The 18,159-nt window shown below is 39.2% G+C and overlaps 1 protein-coding gene and 2 long non-coding RNA genes across 16 annotated transcripts; 1 reads left to right on the forward strand and 2 right to left on the reverse strand.

The window, feature by feature from the left end:
• Positions 1 to 3,627: 3,627 nt before the first annotated feature.
• LOC133723439 (protein SHORT ROOT IN SALT MEDIUM 1-like) lies at positions 3,628 to 9,140 on the reverse strand. 6 transcript variants are annotated; one of them, XR_009853008.1, is made up of 11 exons: positions 8,617 to 9,140; positions 8,477 to 8,548; positions 7,538 to 7,679; positions 7,284 to 7,377; positions 7,026 to 7,168; positions 6,453 to 6,526; positions 5,661 to 5,897; positions 5,346 to 5,546; positions 4,473 to 4,570; positions 4,214 to 4,277; positions 3,860 to 3,885 (listed from the first exon to the last, which is right to left on the reverse strand). XR_009853008.1 is itself a non-coding variant. In XM_062150262.1 (3 exons), exons 1-3 carry the CDS (start codon positions 4,440 to 4,442, stop codon positions 3,766 to 3,768), a joined length of 267 nt encoding a protein of 88 aa, XP_062006246.1. In that variant the 5' UTR covers positions 4,443 to 4,473; the 3' UTR covers positions 3,628 to 3,765. The 6 variants fall into 6 exon arrangements, 1 of the variants encoding a protein (XP_062006246.1); XR_009853006.1 differs by lacking the exon at positions 7,538 to 7,679 and having other exon boundaries at positions 8,617 to 8,792; positions 8,898 to 9,136; XR_009853005.1 differs by lacking the exon at positions 7,538 to 7,679 and having other exon boundaries at positions 8,617 to 9,135.
• A 2,593-nt stretch (positions 9,141 to 11,733) lies between these two features.
• LOC133723440 (uncharacterized) lies at positions 11,734 to 12,273 on the reverse strand. The gene is made up of 2 exons (XR_009853010.1): positions 12,148 to 12,273; positions 11,734 to 11,971 (listed from the first exon to the last, which is right to left on the reverse strand). It is a non-coding gene; the product is annotated as an uncharacterized LOC133723440 (long non-coding RNA).
• A 331-nt stretch (positions 12,274 to 12,604) lies between these two features.
• Positions 12,605 to 17,605, forward strand: LOC133723441 (uncharacterized). Of its 9 annotated transcripts, XR_009853017.1 has the most exons (7): positions 13,486 to 14,041; positions 14,499 to 14,627; positions 14,735 to 14,833; positions 15,197 to 15,330; positions 16,789 to 16,860; positions 16,973 to 17,127; positions 17,285 to 17,605. It is a non-coding gene; the product is annotated as an uncharacterized LOC133723441 (long non-coding RNA). The 9 variants fall into 9 exon arrangements; XR_009853019.1 differs by lacking the exon at positions 16,789 to 16,860; XR_009853013.1 differs by lacking the exons at positions 16,789 to 16,860; positions 16,973 to 17,127; positions 17,285 to 17,605 and adding an exon at positions 12,605 to 13,260 and having other exon boundaries at positions 13,659 to 14,041; positions 15,197 to 16,293.
• The last annotated feature ends 554 nt before the right edge of the window (positions 17,606 to 18,159 follow it).

Raw genomic sequence — 18,159 nt, forward strand, 5'->3', positions numbered from 1 at the left:
TTGTACAACTCTGATTCTATGTTTTGTAATCCTCTATATAAAAAGACCCCTATTATCAATGAAAGTACGACTCAATTCTTTCCCAATTCAGTTTTCCTTAAACAATCTATTAATTATATTGTAACAACTTATAATAAAGTTTAAAATGAAAATTCGTCAATTGATAATGTGTGTCAATGATGAAGTAAATAGACGTTTTATTGCAACAATAAACTTGTAAATTCGTCTGTTGATTTCATCTCTCTTTTTGTTATACGATGAAGTAAATTGTCTTCTTACTACAAGATCAAAAGATCAAAAAAGCAATATAGCAACCCAAAAAATTGGCTAGTGCAGGCAGGCCCTCCCCATCACCGCACGTTCCCTGAACTCATACACATGGAGTTGTTGAACTTGGTAAGTTATCGAGTACTCTTTCAGAGTCTGATGGGTTGGCATGACTTTTGCATGCTAGTGATTTGTGGTGAGAAATGGGCGTTGGAGATTGAATGGTCGGAATGGCTAATTGGCTTATTACTTGGTACGTGAAAGAGTACGTAGTACTTACCGGAGGGCCTGACTGGGTTTGGTAAAGTTTCAAATGGGATGAGGTCATGATTCTGAAAGAAAGGCTGCAAGTCATATATTGATCAAAGTTTGTTCCTTTTATTGACGTTATGAACTTTGAATGAGGCTTTGATCAAGTTTCTCATGGCATGGTGGAAAAATTAATTTGGCCATATAAATATAATTAATAGATTAATTATTTAATTAATAACGGCTCCTCGCCTCTACGTCAATTTTAAACTAGCAAATATCATTCTTATATACGTACCCAAGCATATATTCCATCCACGCCTTACATATACGGAGTATGGTTTGGCTCGTACCAGTACACAAATTCTTTTTATTTCCCATGCCATTATATCATCTTCGATCTCTGAATTGCTCAATAACCAAAACCATCTCCCATGGCAGATCATTCATCACATAAACGCATCATCATCGTTCATCCATTCCCTGCTGGCAGATCAACAGTTTGGGATACAAATTGGGCAATCAGGCACTACTGCAACAGCTCATGATTGACAAACCAACCCACCGGCACCAGCATCATGCCATGGTACCTTAAACCTCAAGGTAACTGAGCCATTTTGCTACACAAAATCATCAACACCCCTTCTTAAAAACCAACAAAATATCAGTCCATCAACACCATGCCAACACCTCCTCCTCCTCCACCACAAAAGAGGAAGGCACTGCTAGAATTTCAACTATGGAAGACACTGGCATGGGGTTCACACCCAAAACCAATTGGCAATGGATTAAGTGGTTCAAACCCTTATAAACTCACAAGCAATGTCTCATTTCCCATGTGGGATGTATGTATTCTCAACATGCCCCACACGTGTAGAGAATTTTCAAGCTATACACGTGGATAACTTTGGATGAAGTGGAGTCCATGTGGCTGTGTGGCCGTGAGACATGCACATGTGGGATAACCCGCTCTGATACCATGCTAGAATTTCAACTATAGAAGAAGATGGAAGAAGAAGGAAGAAGAAGAAATGTAGAGAAAGTTGAGGACTACATTGTGACTGGAATTTCTGATTACCCTTAACAGGCACAAGCAAATTAAAGGGCATTGAGCAACGTTGGAAGCCTAGCAAACCTGTTACCAACAAGCACCGTTCTAGCATTCCAAGCCATGCATCACACCTTCCCTCTCCTACAACGGCAGATGCCACATCTTCAACAAGTACCTCGTCGCGCTTGTCATGCGAGGTTGCTCTCTAGTTTGTTTCCTCTCTTCCTTCACCGACAGCCTGGAATACAAGAAGAAGGTGTACTACGGCACTGCTACGTACTTTCAAAGGGCTCGCAGTCTTCTACTTCGAACATCGCGACTTTGAAGAAATAGGGATTGGGAGGAGCTAGAAAAGCTGAAGATTACATCCACGGATTTTGTTCATGCGTACGTATGTTTGTGTCGGTGTTTGTGTTCTTGATCTTCGCCTTTAGTAGCTTAGAAGTGCAGCTAGAGCTTTTTTTTCCTGCCGGAATGAGAGATGAACTCGAGTGAGTATTCGATGATATATTTGCCCTTGGTAGCTGGGGTTCTGTCAAGTTTCTTGTTCCCCATTTTCCCTACTAGACGGAGAGGGTCCAAAAGCTAGCATCTAATTATCTATAAAACAAAAGTCCAGTGCACTCCCATATATTGGGGAATGACAAAATAATCAGCTTGACTTGCTAAATAATCAAATTGTTGATGTATAATGTTTTCAGTAATATAATTAGTAGGGAAAATGTCAATTTACCCAAATTTAGGCTACACTAACCCTATTTACCCAAACATCTTATAAGATTACAATTGAAAGAAGTTCAATTACGTCGACGAAAAACCCTATGACGCTCTCTCTTTCTCTCTCAAGAGTAACCCTAAGGCCGTCATCGATCTTGCTTGATGGCAGTGCTGCAAACTTTCTGACTCTCAACAGAGAGGTTTCCCGGCCACGTAGTGACTCGGGCTCTTGGAATTGGAAGGGGGGCAGCGCTTCACTTTCTACTTCCCTCCTCGGCGGCGACTGCGATTGGTTTCGCCGGTGCTCCTTGAATTCATGTGTGGATCGGCTTCATCTTCTTGGCAGACCGAAGCCTCAGATGGTGGTCATCTTAGCCGTGTTGCAGCAAGTCTCCTCGCCTCCATGGTTCGGCGGAGCAGGGACTTTCGGTGCTGGATCTGTCTTGCCGTGGGTGACAAAGAATTGGAAGCTGTTTAGCGCAAGGCTGGCTTCGATACCGAGCTTGGTTTCTGTCGGCAGTGGCGGAGACGGATTAGTGCAGGCAGCTAACTATGGTGGTGCCGGTGCCGGAATGCACACAGGTTGCCCAACACTGATGGCAACACTGAGGTGGAAATTTTCTTCTCCCCTAGGGTTTGCTCTCGTTGGGTTGGTTGGGCCTTGCATTGGGCTGCCTATTCATTGTGGGCATTGGATTGGAGGATCTGCTGCATGGGCTTCCTTCTGGGCTAAGGTGGATTGGAGGTTTTCTATTTGGGAAGTTCTGATGAATGAAAAGGGAGTGGATGGCGACACGTCATCCTCTACTCCACATGTTGCTTGATTTTTGATCTTGGTCGCAAAGACCAGTTGCTCTAAGGGTCATTTTTACTTTATTGCTTCAGAGTTTCTAGGTTTTTGTTTGAAATAATGGTGCGTAGACTTTCTAAAAGGTGGGTGTACTGGGAGTATTTTGGGTTCTTGTTCTTGTTTAGAATAGGAGTTTTAGGGTACTCTGAGGAACGATTCTTTCTGTCGACCCCATAGGAGTCACTACACCAAAACTGGTCTTTTACGGCCCACCATGTGCGCCGTAAAAGCCTATTTACGGCACACAAAAACACACTGTAAAAGCTGGCGCCGTAAAAGACCCCATGTCTTTTACGGCACGCAAAAATGCGTCATAAAAGAACAATTAACGCGCCGTAAAAGTGGTTCAACAAATGTTATTGAGGTCATTTACGGCCCACGTTGCACGCCGTAAAAGACCTCCTATTTAAGGCATACCTCTGCATGCCGTAAAAGAGTGACTGAATTCCTATTTAAGGCACACTTTGAGCGCCGTAAATGAGGTCTTTTCAAACAAAAAAAAAATTATATTGCTCAAATGTCATGTTGATATTACCCTCATGTCACATATATAAGAAGCTGAATGTAAAAGAAACACTTCATAAAATTTTCATCCCTAAAAGATGCCACTACATATATCTATCTCTTACACTTAACTTGATAAGATGAGTACAAAATCAAATCTGTAAGACTTAGTATCACACCACTGAAGCCATTCATTTATCAATGCTTTCAGCAAAGGGTTGAAGGTAAAGCTGCCAACAAGCTCATCCTGTAAAGAAAAAATGGTGAACAAGTATTTCAGCTATCATATTCAAAGATCTTATGAGTACAAGTTCACATTCAATAAACTGAAGTTCATGTTCCATTTTTATAAATTTTAACTACCAGTATCCAATGAAGGAAGACACTCAGACAAATCTGGGACAAATATGACAATAATCTCTTTATGGCTAAAGAATCCATCTTTCCCAATCCTATCGTAGTGTATTTGCACATATGCCAAATATAATGAAAACCTAGTCATAAATTAAACCTGCAAAATCAAACTGACTTGCAACTACTTAACCATCGCAATAATTATAAGGGAAAAGCTATACCTTAAGAAAACGATTCCAGTTCTTGCAGTTCTGCAGATCATGTTTCGCAACATCCTTTCCATATCTACAAAGATAACATCATTCAATATTATACCAAAAGTAGTATCGTCTTTGCCACTAAATAATAGATAGCAAGCAGCACAAACCTTATAGCAGTTTGAATTAAAGAGCTATCATCAACTGATGGATCACCACCATCAGTGGAATTCCGTGGACCACTAATTGTCATGAATGAGCAGTGTTTTTAAGAATGGCAAACCTAATGATATTGCAGATATGAGGTATGCGATCATCAGAGCTTCTTTCAGATGACAGCTCCTCTAAACCATTCTTGCTTATCCCACTCATCAAGATAATCTGGAAAAGGGATAGAAAAGTCGGATAGTCATGATTCTATGTATTAATAGAAAAAAAAACAGACAATGTCAGGATCCTATATATGTATTAACAGAGGCAAAACCGACAATGATCATGCTTAGAATCTTCAATTATGTTGAACATAAACTCTAATTTGAAGAAGGTTCCAAATATTTCTCTATTCCAGGAATTAACACTGGATAGTGTTAATGTTAGAATCCGGGGGGACTCTAGTTAGCTTTAGAGAGAGAGAGAGAGAGTGAGACAAACGAAGTATAGTGGTTCACCTCCCGCCTTTGCGGGAGACTACGTCCACTTGAAAGTTTAACTAGTGTGTGTCGAGCCTTGCGGCCTAACAAGATTACAAAGTGTGTTGTAATGGAGTGGTGTTTAAGTGGGAGGAGGCATTCCTTTTATAGGTGAAGGAGTGCTCTTCCTTTACATGTTCTTCGATGTGGGACAAGCAACCATATATTTCTAGCTAGTTTCAAGAAGCATGTAGAAAGCCATGTTGTGGAGGCGTCTTGGCAAGGGCGGGAAGGTGGCTTCCCGGTGGCGGATTTGCGACTTCCGGATACCGCCGCGTAGCCTGAACATAGGGCTACACGATGCATGTCTCGGTTGGGCCTTGCCATGTCTTGTGGATGTCCCAAAGTGGGTGTTACTTATGCTTGGTGACGTAGTAAATACTCCATATCATTGGAGGTATGTACAGTTAGTTACCTAACTTTAAAGAATAGCAAACGCAAGGAGGAAGGTCAGAGAAGTAACCTACCTTCACATTCCACACAATATTCCCACCTCCTGATATTGCAGGTTCTTCAGCCCATGGTGCCGGATTCTAACTCGCATCAAGAAACTTTGCCCATATACTTTGCCTGTGTTTTTATGGTCTGTATTGCTGACAATCTTTATAGCACAATGAGTTTATTGTTGATCATTGGATATGTGTAGTAATCAAGCTCTTTGATGGTAACTGCCAAAATAACAATTTAATTAAGATTAGCAAACAGGAATACTCAACCAAGAAAAAAAAAACAGAAAAGAAGGATAAATCAATGTCCATTAAGAAATAAAGTGTTTCCATTACCTGGTTCGAAGATTTGTGCAAATTTGATCCCAAAGATCCATGATCTCTCTGCCGCGAAGATGCTTAAAACCCCCTCTAAGTCTATTGATGCATAGCAAATGCCCAATCCCATCACAATGTATCATACCATATAACAGATGTGTTGTGTCTTCTAAGATACTATCATTTAGAGGCTTAGTCCAGCGATCATCCTTGGGACATGATAATTTCTCTTCGACACAAAATGGTTACTCCAATCTAAACAACAATAACAACATAGTCACGCCGCAACCACAGAAAAAGCTAAGAAATAAAGCCAAAGATTGCAGAACAGAAGCTTGAATGACAGTGGTATAGTACGTACAAAGAATCAAACAGCAAGTTGCTAGTCTAGTCAGTACACTCGGTTGCTTTTCCTATGAGACCAAGGTAAAGCTCTTTGATAAGTAAGACACTGAAAGACTAGTACTATCAAAACCTCAAATTTCCGGACTTATTCGCTACAAATAATGTAATCCAAGGGGTTTTTTTTTAGTTGAACATTGCTAGAGTTAAAAAATTAAGAATGTTCCTAAGGTCTTGGATTACAAACTTCCCTAATTCCTAGACAGAAAACTGCAAACTTCATAACCAAACTTCTATGTCTAGCAAGCGACCTATTATTCAAGTACTCCGATTCGAGTACATCAACTTCGATTGAAGCACATTCCACAACAACAAGTAAGACAAATTGCACAAGAATATAGCCGAAAATGATACAAATCAAACGCACACAAACCCCAAATTAGATCATAGGTTCAAAATCTCAATTACCTCCAACACATTGTACACCACATACAATTTGATTGTTCCTTGACCACGGATCATGTAATATATTAAGCTGATATCTGAAACAACCCAATGAATAAATAAAAAGACCAGTTAGTACATTCTAATAATTCCGGCAAACTGGCTTTAGTTAGATGCTACATGAATATTTAAGACTATTATTTTGGAAAAAGCACCTATTAAGTTCTTCCTAACCTGTTTGCTGCAAAAGAATGACACCACAACGGATTTTTGGGCTGGAAGTTCCAACTTAAAGGAGATTCACACTAGACATGCAGATGCCCTTTTTTTTTTTTTGTGGTTTGACCCAAAGAAGTTGACTGACGTAGGCATAGAAAGCTATGCATTTGTATTGATACATGACTCCAAAAGTTGTAATGCCAATCAGATAATTACAAAAAATTATTATCATGTTTATATCTAACATCCTTGAGTATAGATTTTCAAAAGTTTTATGCTTTATACTTGCTTCATATATGTCACTAACGTATCAATCCATGGAAGGGATAACTTTGATTCAAATTCAAAAAATATAATAAAAATTACAAAGGAAAGTACCAGAGCAAAGAAATTTATCACAATGAAATCACCATCCATGCTTGGGCCTGATCCAAATATCGTTTCAACTACCGAAAGACATTCTTTTCTATGTTCTCCAGAAAACAACTTTTTCTGCAGCGAAAGAGGCAACTCTACAGAGCCTGGTAAGGCAAGAGATCCAATGAGAAATTTGCAAAAGTACTTTCTACCTATTTCTTAAACAAATGCTATTCTATTGAGAGTTTGAGAGAACGATGAGAGAAAGAGAGTTTGAACCTGTAGTATCATGTTTCTGATGGATAGAGAGAACAGGTGGTGATGAAATTGGAAGATAGGAAACATTCTTCTCAGCCAAGTGACAACGTAAGCTCTGCATAACAACCAGCAAATAAGACTAAAAATATAGCTCAATAGCATATCAAAGAAACAAATTTCATTTGCATGAACATTTCCATATGATTAGGTAATATGAACGTATCAATGTGAACATTTTGTGAGGAATAGGGAGCTGCTATTTCTTCAGTTCTTACTATTAATACTAGTAATAATTTTGTGAGGATAATTAGACTGCTAATAACTTGACTTGCAACATGTCAATTTAGGATGGTATAAGTAGTCAATGCTGAACCCTCCGATTCTGGATTGAAACACTTTCATTTAAGTGTTTTGGTCCTACGAGTGAGAGAGAGAGAGATATTCAGTTTTTTGATTCACTTAAAGTGAATCTATAGAAACAAACACTCCAGTTTTTTATTAAAAGTCAGCATAAGCTGGTATATAATTTATTGAGTACATGTAGTTGTTGGCCAACAAAGTAAAGCTGAAAAACTGCAAGCTCTAAAAAGTGTCAAGGCCTGCAGTATCATGGGACAAATCATAAATTCTTGTAATAAAACGATCAACCTGCATTTGAAACCTACAATCTCCCTAACTATTGTTGAACAAAATTTAAATTCCACAGTATCCCGTACACAAAAGACCATCTCTAAAACTTGCAGCCTTGGGATTATTTGACAAGGTTAAAGGATGCCTGGCATAATACAGAAAAGGAAATGTAAATGAATGAACATGAAAGTAGCAGATTCTAGTATTCATATATGAATTTCTTGTGTTATATGCTACTTCATTGGAGTTCGAATGCAGTGGACAATGCAAAATTGTGGGATTTACTGAGTGATAAATGGGACAATGCAGTGGCCTAACTCTGAGAAAAACGAGGGTTGTATTCTTGGGCCATCTTGAATGGTGCTAGATTATTCCTTAAAGAGGTGAACAAATGTCATTACAAAAATAATGAATGAGTTGGGGTCAGAGGAGTCTGCAATTGTTTTTTGTTTTTGGAGTCCCAAAAGGTTGTTTCTTAGGTAATTCTAGAAGAATTGTCACAAACAAAAAAACAAACAAAAAATCTCTAGCATTGATCAAATATAGGAGCCTTAAAAAATGGACAAGAGTTTATAAAAGTAAACCTCGTGAGCTGAATGTGTGATAAGAACAACTTGGTACTGTCTCTGGTCGGAAGCAAAGGCCGCCGCAATGGCCTGCAAAGAGGAGAGAATCAAGATTATAGTCTCAAAAAGGAAAGAGAGAGAGTGAGTCGGCGACTTACAGCAATTGGATAGACATCGCCTTTGGTACCGAAAGCCATGAATACAGCAACGGGTTTCGTCCTCTCCGGCTCTATTGGATTGGATCTGAGTTGGATCAGTGGAAGAGTCCGGCTTCTTTTTCTTTGGGGGAGCTTTTCTGCTCAAAATCGCTAACGAGAACTTCCAGCCGCCCGATCTCAACGCCATGAACACAACAAATGCAGAGTCGATAAGGGAAATATTGGAAAATTATAGAAACCCTAGAAATTGAGGAACTGAATGTCGGAGAATAAGGGGTTACCGTGCATGACCATCGCGGCAAGGCTATGTCTACTCCTGCCGAATCCAAGTAGGGGACCATGGTGATGGACTCGCCCTTCTTGTGCTACCTTACTAAAGAGCCAAAAGCAAAATCGGATTTTCTTGTCGATTCACCTTAGATCTGATGTTTGGGAGAGAGAGAGAGGTATTCACCCAGACAACTGGATGATTGGATTAGTTTGAGCAAGGATTGAGAGAAACAGGGCGAGAGATATGAGAGAGGAAAGGATAGCTGATAGAGTTCGGCGTTTGTTCGGTCTAAAGTGAAATTTTTTTAGTAAGAGATTGGGTGGGAGATTAGAATTTAGCGAAAAAAAACGTGAGCGGGATCTCAAAATTTAGGGCTGCTTCCCCACCTTATTTACCGCACATTATAATAGAACGCCGTAAATGTATAGTAACATTTATGGCACGCAATAAAAGCATGCCATGAAAGACCAATAAGGAAAAGTCTTTTACGGCGCTCATTCAGAGCACGCCGTGAAAGACCAACAAGGGAGAGTCTTTTATGGCGTGCATTCAAAGCATGCCGTAAATGACTAATATGGGGAGTCTTTTACGGCACGCATTCAGAGCACGCTGTAAATTGCAGGCCGTAAAAGCCCAGATTTCTTGTAGTGAGTGTTTCGTTTTTGTACTGCTTGCTGAATCTATATAATGGGCTGACCTCTTTTGATAAAAAAAAAAACATCTTATAAGATTGCCCACTTACCCAACAAATTACATATTTTTTGTCCTAATACCCAATTAAGTTATTTTTTTATTAATTTTTGGGACAATTTTGCCCTCTTTCCCTTTGTCACTTCGAGAGAGAGACTTCACCGGATTCCGGTCACCGACCGCCGGTCGCCGGAATCCGATCGCCAGCGGCCAAAATTTGGCCACCGGTGTCCGGTTTTATTGCATCCCAATAAACTTTTTATTACCCCTAATAATACCCAATAAACATTTTATTGTCCCCCAATAAACTTTATTGCCCCTAATAAACCCCAATAGAAAGTTTACTGTCCCCCAATAATATGTTTATTGTCCCCCAATATAAAGTTTATTACACCCCCTAATAAATGTTTATTGCCCCCCAATAAAAAGTTGGGCTAATTACTGTTTAGTACCCTGTGGTTTTGGTCCAACATCAATTCAGTCCCTCGACTTCCAATTTCATCAAAAACACCCCCACACTATTATTTCTCCATCCAATAGGTCCATCCGTACAGATTTCGTTAATTTCAGCCGTTTAGGTGCTTACGTGGCAATCCAACTCAGCCCAGGTGGGGCCCACATGGAGGCCAATTTCCCAAACTGACCCTGGCTCTATCACAGCTCCAAGTTCTATTAAGCAGCCCATTTTCCCGCCGCTGCCACTGGAGGATCAAGGAGAGCTCGAACATATCATCATCATCAGCCACTGATTTCAATCCTCCACCGTCTCCGCCATCCGATCAAACAACCAAGCAGGATCAGCCTCCGGTCACTCTCCGATCATCGTCGGAGGGCCACGTGTTCACACCAAATCGAGATGCAGCAGCCAGCGCAGATCGCTGGTCGCCGCACCGTTCTTAGCCAAAAAAGCTGGCAGCGGAACGGAGCTCGGCGGCGGAGAAGCATAATAAGCCCTCGATCCAGCGTAGATCGCATCCATCACCTTGAACTCTGCAACCTTGATCTGCTTCTGCACCGTCTCCGGGTTGGGTGCCAACCTGTCCGTGGATCCCAACACCAGATCCGAATCTGAACACTCCACGCTCTCCTCCCTCGCCTTCCGATCATCTCTTCCAACTCCGCCCTCTCTCTCATCTTCGGTCGCCGGATTCAAAGCCTCGCCGCGCCGGAGAGTGGGGTCAAGGTTAGGGCTAGGGCTCCTGCACAATCGGAAGTTGTGTGCTTTTGTCTGTTCCTTGTGCTTTGATGGCTCTGGATCACTGATTGTCGGACTTCATGGAGGTTGGGCTGGACTAGACTCGTCGATGGCCAATGAGCACGATGGTGGTATAGGAGTTGCCGGTGGAGCTCCGGTTGATAGTGGAGTTGGCTCTGGAGTTGGTCAAGGCACCAATTCAGGTCATGGAGTGGTTCACTGAGCAAATCCCCTGTTAAGCTTATGGTGCACTACACCAATTTTTCAATCAGACGACAGTTTTTCACTGTCGTCTGATTATATACTTTGCTGTTGTCTATCTCAATGCCGTCTGATACATGGATCAGACAATACCAAAAAACTGTCCTCTGATAAAGTTTACTACAACAGCGACTACTATGCTGTATGTTGTCTGAACACCAATAAAAACAACAGCGGCTTATATACTTACTGTTGTCAGAATACTGTGCCAGACAACAGGGGCTTATATGCTTGCTGTTGTCTGAAGGCTGTGCCAGACAACAGGGGCTTATATGCTTGCTGTTGTCTGAAGGCTTAGTCAGACAATATGTACTTGCAAATCCCATTGTCCATCCATTACTGATACTATAGATTTCTCCAAAAAACTGTTGTTTGTTGTTTTGCTGGACAATGACTTTCTCGTTCTTTTAGTCCTTATAGTATTATAGTTATATGGCTCATACAACAGTTTTTGTTAGGCATTTTGTGATGATCAATTATTGCACAATAGTTTTTAGCTGGATTGAATGGTCTGATATACATTCAAAATGACATCACATCCAAAACACATTCATTCATGTAAAAATCCGATACATTCATCTATATATCCAACAAAGTCATTACATCAACAGAACTAGTTTTCTAACAACATTTAGTGAAATATTGAAACCAACCAAGTCTTGAAGAACACTTTGTGGTGATAATGAGGATGCCAGCAGAAGAGCAGAATCTATGTAAACAATTTCATACCGCAATAGTAAGGTTTGTATAATTATACATTCACAAAAAAATCAAAGTGGCAGAGTATAGGAGGAGATAGGAGCCAACTTGATTATGCCTTGGTCCTCTTTATTAGACACAGGCTTGAACAGATTAGCAATCATTTCTACTTTTGGTGATTGAGTACGAACTGCAGCTCGGTAACGAGAAATCAAAGGCCATTTCCTGGAACTGACCACCTACAAAATTCCCATTTTAAATATGTAAATTGTTAACATATATAATACAGCAACAGACTGTCTAAGAGAATGTGAAATATGCAATAGTAGTAAAATTTATGGGAAAAACTAATGTAATGTGCAGTGGAGAAAAAACTATAGCATGTAATGTGCAGTCAAGAAGAAAAAAATGTTACCGCTGCAATAGAAGGCACATCGGAACGCCCAGGTGAGCCATGTGACACATCCATCCCTAAAATCAGAGTGGGGGACTTGGATACCAAGGGCAGAGAAGGAGAATGCTCCACCATTAGCAAGGAGTTCACTACTAGAAATCTGTTCATAGACATCACATGTTTTAAATCGGTCAGACTTGCCCACGATGTAAAAAAGTAATCTAACATCGTTTTACGAAAATACCGATTTAAATGTATGTCATTAACACCAGTTCTTAAAATGACCGGTGTTAAAAGTTTAGTTCGAAAATTTGCGGGAACCTATTTTTGCAAAAAAACGCTAAGTTTTTAAGTGAAATGAAGAAGCGGGGACTAAAACTCAAAACTTTCACTTAGAAAAAAAATTGCGCCCAAATAGAAACAGATGGAAAACCCTAATGTTACTCTCCCTCGACCTCCTTCATTCTGAACTCCTCCCAAACTCGACCTCCATTCTGGACCCTAAGCTCACTCGAACTCGCCGCCATTCTGGAGCTCCTCATTGCTTCCTTCATCTCCCTCTCTCTCCCTCCCTAGTTTCACAGGTAGCTAGCTCACACAAATCGAGCCATGGCTCCTCCCAGTATTCTCGGTCCTCCCGAGTTCCACAAACCCTCACCCACCACCACCGCTCCGCGCGCCACCCCAACCCAAATCCAAACCCGACTCCAAACCCACCACCGGCGAATCCTTCGTGGACCTGATGGTGGCGAATTTCAACGACGTCGGAACCAAGCACGACCTCCCAATGGGCCTGACGGAGAACGACTCTGCCACGTTTCTCTCCACCGGCAACCCCTGCCTCGATCTCTTCTTCCACGTCATCCCAAACACTCCAGGCGACTACCTCACGTCCTCACCGATGGGACTCCAATGGTGGCCAGTGTCGTGTCACTGGATTCTTCCTTTATCGCAATCACTTCATCTTCTTCACCTTCATATTCTTCTTCGTTTTTAACGAAACTAAGGCACGCGCCGAGTCTGTGACTTTGTTTTGCAGTCACGCCCTTGAGTGGGAAGAAGCACATGGCTCACACAATTGCTCACATCACTCTCGGCCTCACTCAGATTTCTTCTGTCTTTGAAGCCCCAAAGGTTTTGCTCTGCTCCGTTTCGCTGAAATATTTGGAATTTTAAAATTGCTTGGCATGTATGTGTTATTTGTATAGAGATTTTGTTATCTGGATTAGTTTTTGGTGTTAATTTTAGGAAAATAAAAATCTAATCTAGAACTACTTTGTAGTTGTTCATGATTGCTCTTATTAGTTGTTTGATTGATCTTGAGCTTTATATATGTAAAGGATCGATCTATTTTGCTGTGGTGATTCGATTTTTGTGTTTATGTGATTAACTTTTGTGGAATTGAAGCTATACATAATATGTGAGCAATTTGATTTGATTGTAACTGGATTTCGTTGTGTGATGTATTGATTTGATTGTGATTTATGAAGCTCACTAGCAGAAGAGGCCTCAAACATTGCTTCCTTATATAGTGATGTTCTACAGGTAGAGGTTCTGGGCTGTTGGTTGGGCTGATTGGGAAAAGGTGAAGTTTTCAAAGGTTGAATTGCTCCCAAAAGGCTTGGAAATCCGGACTGAAGTTTTCAAAGGTGAACTTTTTTATTTTTTGCGTATCTTGAACGAGGTTGAGTATGTTATACTGTTTCCACTCAATATTTGGAGTGCGAAATCTTGCCAATGTTCTCACACCTGGTTCATTTTAGCTTTACTATTGCCATTTTGGTGGGCCATACTTGTAATTTTTATGTTGATTGAGTTATATCTAGTATTGCTATGTGCTTGCTTCCTCGAAGGCTTGGAAATCCGGTTTCAATTGCTCGCAACAGGATTGGAAATCTGGTTTCTTTCACAGAAGGTATGGCCTTCAGCAATATTAGTTGCTCTGTTTTTTATTTTCCTCCAGTTCAATATTGCATGTAAAATCCTTTTCTGAACTCAACCATGCTTTGTTCTTTATTTATTCAACTCTTAAACTAAGGAGATATATCATTTGTGTTTATCTACTGGATGTGTGGTTGTAAATAGCATCATGGTCTCAGAGTTTACTGCATGATTATTTTTATTTGTTGTAAATAGGATCATGGTCTGAAAGTTACACATTTTGTTGAAAGAAGTTATTGTGCGTTTGTACTATTCTAACTTGCATCAGTTAGGATTACGAGGTTTAGGGAAATTGATATCAAAGAGGTGCCAACTTTTGCAAAAGGATCAGATTTCTCATTATTCATTGCACATGCTGAGATTAGTATAAACCTTGTGAGTGTGCTATTTCACTTTGTTCTCTATGATTGATGATATGTTTAAACTTACAGATTTTCCTCTGCTGAACTTGCTACGAGGACTGGTATAATCTAGGTGGTTTTCAGGTAGGAGGTGGGATCAATTCAGATAATTCTTTGCAATACATAGAAGAAGGGGCTACCCACGTCATTGTCACTTCTGTGAGTTCTGTTTTTCTCCTCTTCTAAAATTGAAAAACCATGTATATTTCTTAGAACAATTAATATCAGGAAAACATTTTCTAAAACTTGTCATGGTTTTCTTGCAGTATGTATTTAATAATGGGCAAAACCTTGAAAGGCTTAAAGATCTTGTTCGTGTTGTTGGAAAAGAAAGGCTTGTTTTAGACCTTAGCTGTAGAAAGAGGGTATGAAGTTATCCAGAATTATACGTCTTATGTCCTTCATTTGTTCACTTTCTTTACGAGGCTAAGCAGCCTCATTAGACTACGTATTCTTGAGCAGTTTTAATTATTGCCTTTGAAATATCAGTTTATTAAAACTCAGATCATATTATGAATGCTAGAACACAGTGGACGAGTTTTGCAGCAAGCTACTGGAACTATTGTATTTTTTTTTTTTTAAGCATTTTCAAGTACCATGTTTAATATATAATAGGCTTTTGTGCTTTAGCCTAATAAGCAACTGTCACACATTCGCCATCTCATTAATTTATTCAAGCCCCTCTTTTATTCGTTGGCCTTAATGTGTATCTGGTCTTTTATGTGCAGGAAGGTAAATATGCAATTGTCACAGATAGATGGCAAAAGTTCAGTGACGTGTATCTTGACAAGGAAATATTAGACTTCATTGCCAAGTATGCAGACGAGTTTCTGGTACATGGTGTCGATGTGGAAGGGAAAAAGTAAGTCATTTTTATTGCCATACATGTTTCTTTACACAATACATATGCTTACATAAGTGCGGCAGAAATATAGATATTTAAATAAATGCTCATGAAAACCATTTCCTTGTGCGAGTCTTTTTTTATATTTTGTCTGTTTCTTTATATGGTCACACTCTTTTTGTTGTTATCAAGAAAACATATTTTACCAATAAATTAGAATAGTTGAGGAAATTTGGTGGATTCCCGAATTATAAATTACTACTGATTTTACTACTGTTCAGAACATAGTGTATATGTTCTTTGGTTTACCAAGAGTCGAAGTAGTTTAGATTGAAAAGATTTGGCTTATTGCTGCTTTTTCCGTTAGTTTTAGGCAGTGTTTGGTGAGACTTCTTCTGATAATCAACTAGCAGAAGAACATATGTATAGCTGGTTTGACTTTTGAAGATGATCCAGTCGATAAAAGTGAAAAGCTGGAACGAGATGGGAAACAATGGGTTGATATGTGCTCTTCAAGGTGTTATGTACCCAGAGTGCATGATAATGTCCTGCTGCAAAAGTGGCTATGTGAGAATAATACAAAACGTTTTCTTTAGCATAATTTACCCCAACCTAACACTGGCTGACCTGAATAAAGAACTGTTCAGTAATTGGTGCTAGGGTAGGTATTCACAATCTGGTCAGTTCAAGTGTGTTTATTATACAAATAAATAAAAGCACATTTATGTAGATTATGTTAAATTTCTACTTGTTTCTGACTATATCAGGAGCTCAGTTAAGGCCCTGGAAGTCTCTCATTTTGCTAGTTACTGATGTCACTGAAAACATGTGCATATAAGTATACCATTTTTCTTGTGCTCCTTGAATCCTGTTTTCTTTTTCTTTTTCTTTTTATGGAGAAGAGTGCTCCTTGAATCCTTAAGCCTGATACTCTTAACTTTCATTTTATCTTGTGCTTTACAGATTATGAAAATAATGTTTCTGAATACAGGGTTTGTGCATCTGGCTTCTGTTATCCTTATTCTTATCTTTTCCCATCAAGTTCTTTATATGGGCAGTTTTATTATACTGTTTTCCTATGATACATCATAACTGCTTCTTGGAGTTGTTGTGATAGTGTTTTTTTTTTTTTTTTTTTCTTTTTCTCTTTTTTTCTTTTCTCTGTGATAGCTTCTCTGAGCGTTTGTATAATTCGCTAGTATGTGATTTTCATTGTTATATCAAGAATCAGTTCAAATTGGAGCTAGTCTTATGGTTGCTCAGAATTATACTGAAATGTTCAACCAATGATACTTAAATTCAAATAATAAGTGATGCATTTTGAAATCCACAATCAGAAATTACGCAAGCATATATATTTGGCTGATTGTAAAGTTGCTCAAATGACATGGCATGTTAGCATTCTTCTTGTAGTTTGTCCCCTAAGTAGTGGTAAAATTAACAATAGCATTCTGCTGCCTATCAATGTTACTGCAGATCACTATCTTCTCTTTGATTTTCCAACACCAGGAATATTATCATGAAACTCATAAAGAAGTTAAACCTCAAGTTATGATTATATTCTTCTTTTGTGATATTGTTGCTTTGACCATTCACCATGACCATGAATGATTGATGTGCCTTCTGCTCTTCATTTGGTTGGCTTCCTGATTTTCTGCAGTTGGCTGCAACGCATTTAGTTGATGCCCATATATGCAGTGACGTTGCAAAGTATGTTACTGCATTTCTTCTTTTTTATCAACCATGATACATATGGAGCTCCCACACATAAATGTCTTCTCTAAGATTGATTTGATACATAACTATGGAAGCTAGGTAATGGCTGCAGCTGTCTTCCCTTTTTTTTCTTTTTCCCTTTGCTTACACATGACTTGCAATGTAACTGTGTGGAAAGGTGATATGGGATTATGGGGTTTTGCTGCATTTGGAAAACGAGTTTGCTTGCAATTTCATGTCTTTGCTTTTGACACAGGTACTTGCATGAACTTCTTACTCAAAGAGATGAATTTGACACCATTGCTTTGTTGATCCGGCATCTACATATAATTGTCAAAGAGACGACTTTGTACGTATTGAAGTGGCTGATTATATACAGAGTTTGGCTACCAACATGATTTTGAGTAAGACTAGTTTTTGCTTTGAAGCAAAGTTTGGTGTTGAACTTTTGTAGTTGGTTGCTAATATGTTTATAGGCTAGCCTTTGTAGGTTTTGGGGTTTTATTTTGTGAATTATGTAGAATCATGAATGAAGATGAGAAAATTAATGGAAAGCCCCAATTTTTGAATGATGAGAATGTATTTCAAAATATTTTCCCACCACCAGCAGCTAGATGATTATTTGCACATCATTCTTATATATATGAACTGATGTATATAAATGGGGAACAAAACAATAATGACAGAAAATGATGTCAATTCAGAGATTAGAAATCAGTACCTAAAACTGGACTGATGTCTCATGAATATCAACATATCGAAATGTCACCCCAAAATCGATGTACACAAAATCAATGCACATCGATATCTAAACACCAGACCGTTATCTAGTGTCAACGTACAAATCAGCTGTTATAAAGTAAACCGATTTACCATGAAATACAGGACATCGGTTTTGAAAAATAGAAATGATGTCTACAAAACTACTAGACATCGTTTCAACTAACGAAAAGCGATGTTCCTAGTAACATAAAACATCATTCTTAATAGATTAACTGATGTTGCCTAAAGGTACATACATCGTTCTCTGGAGAATAAGACGGCAAGATGCACGTAAAAATGGACACGAACAAACAAATTTTTTTAGAGACTGATGTCTACGAGTGTATTAGACATCATTTCTGAAATTGT

This window comes from Rosa rugosa, chromosome 7 (assembly GCF_958449725.1).
Source record: "Rosa rugosa chromosome 7, drRosRugo1.1, whole genome shotgun sequence".
Classification (NCBI taxonomy): Eukaryota; Viridiplantae; Streptophyta; class Magnoliopsida; order Rosales; family Rosaceae; genus Rosa; species Rosa rugosa.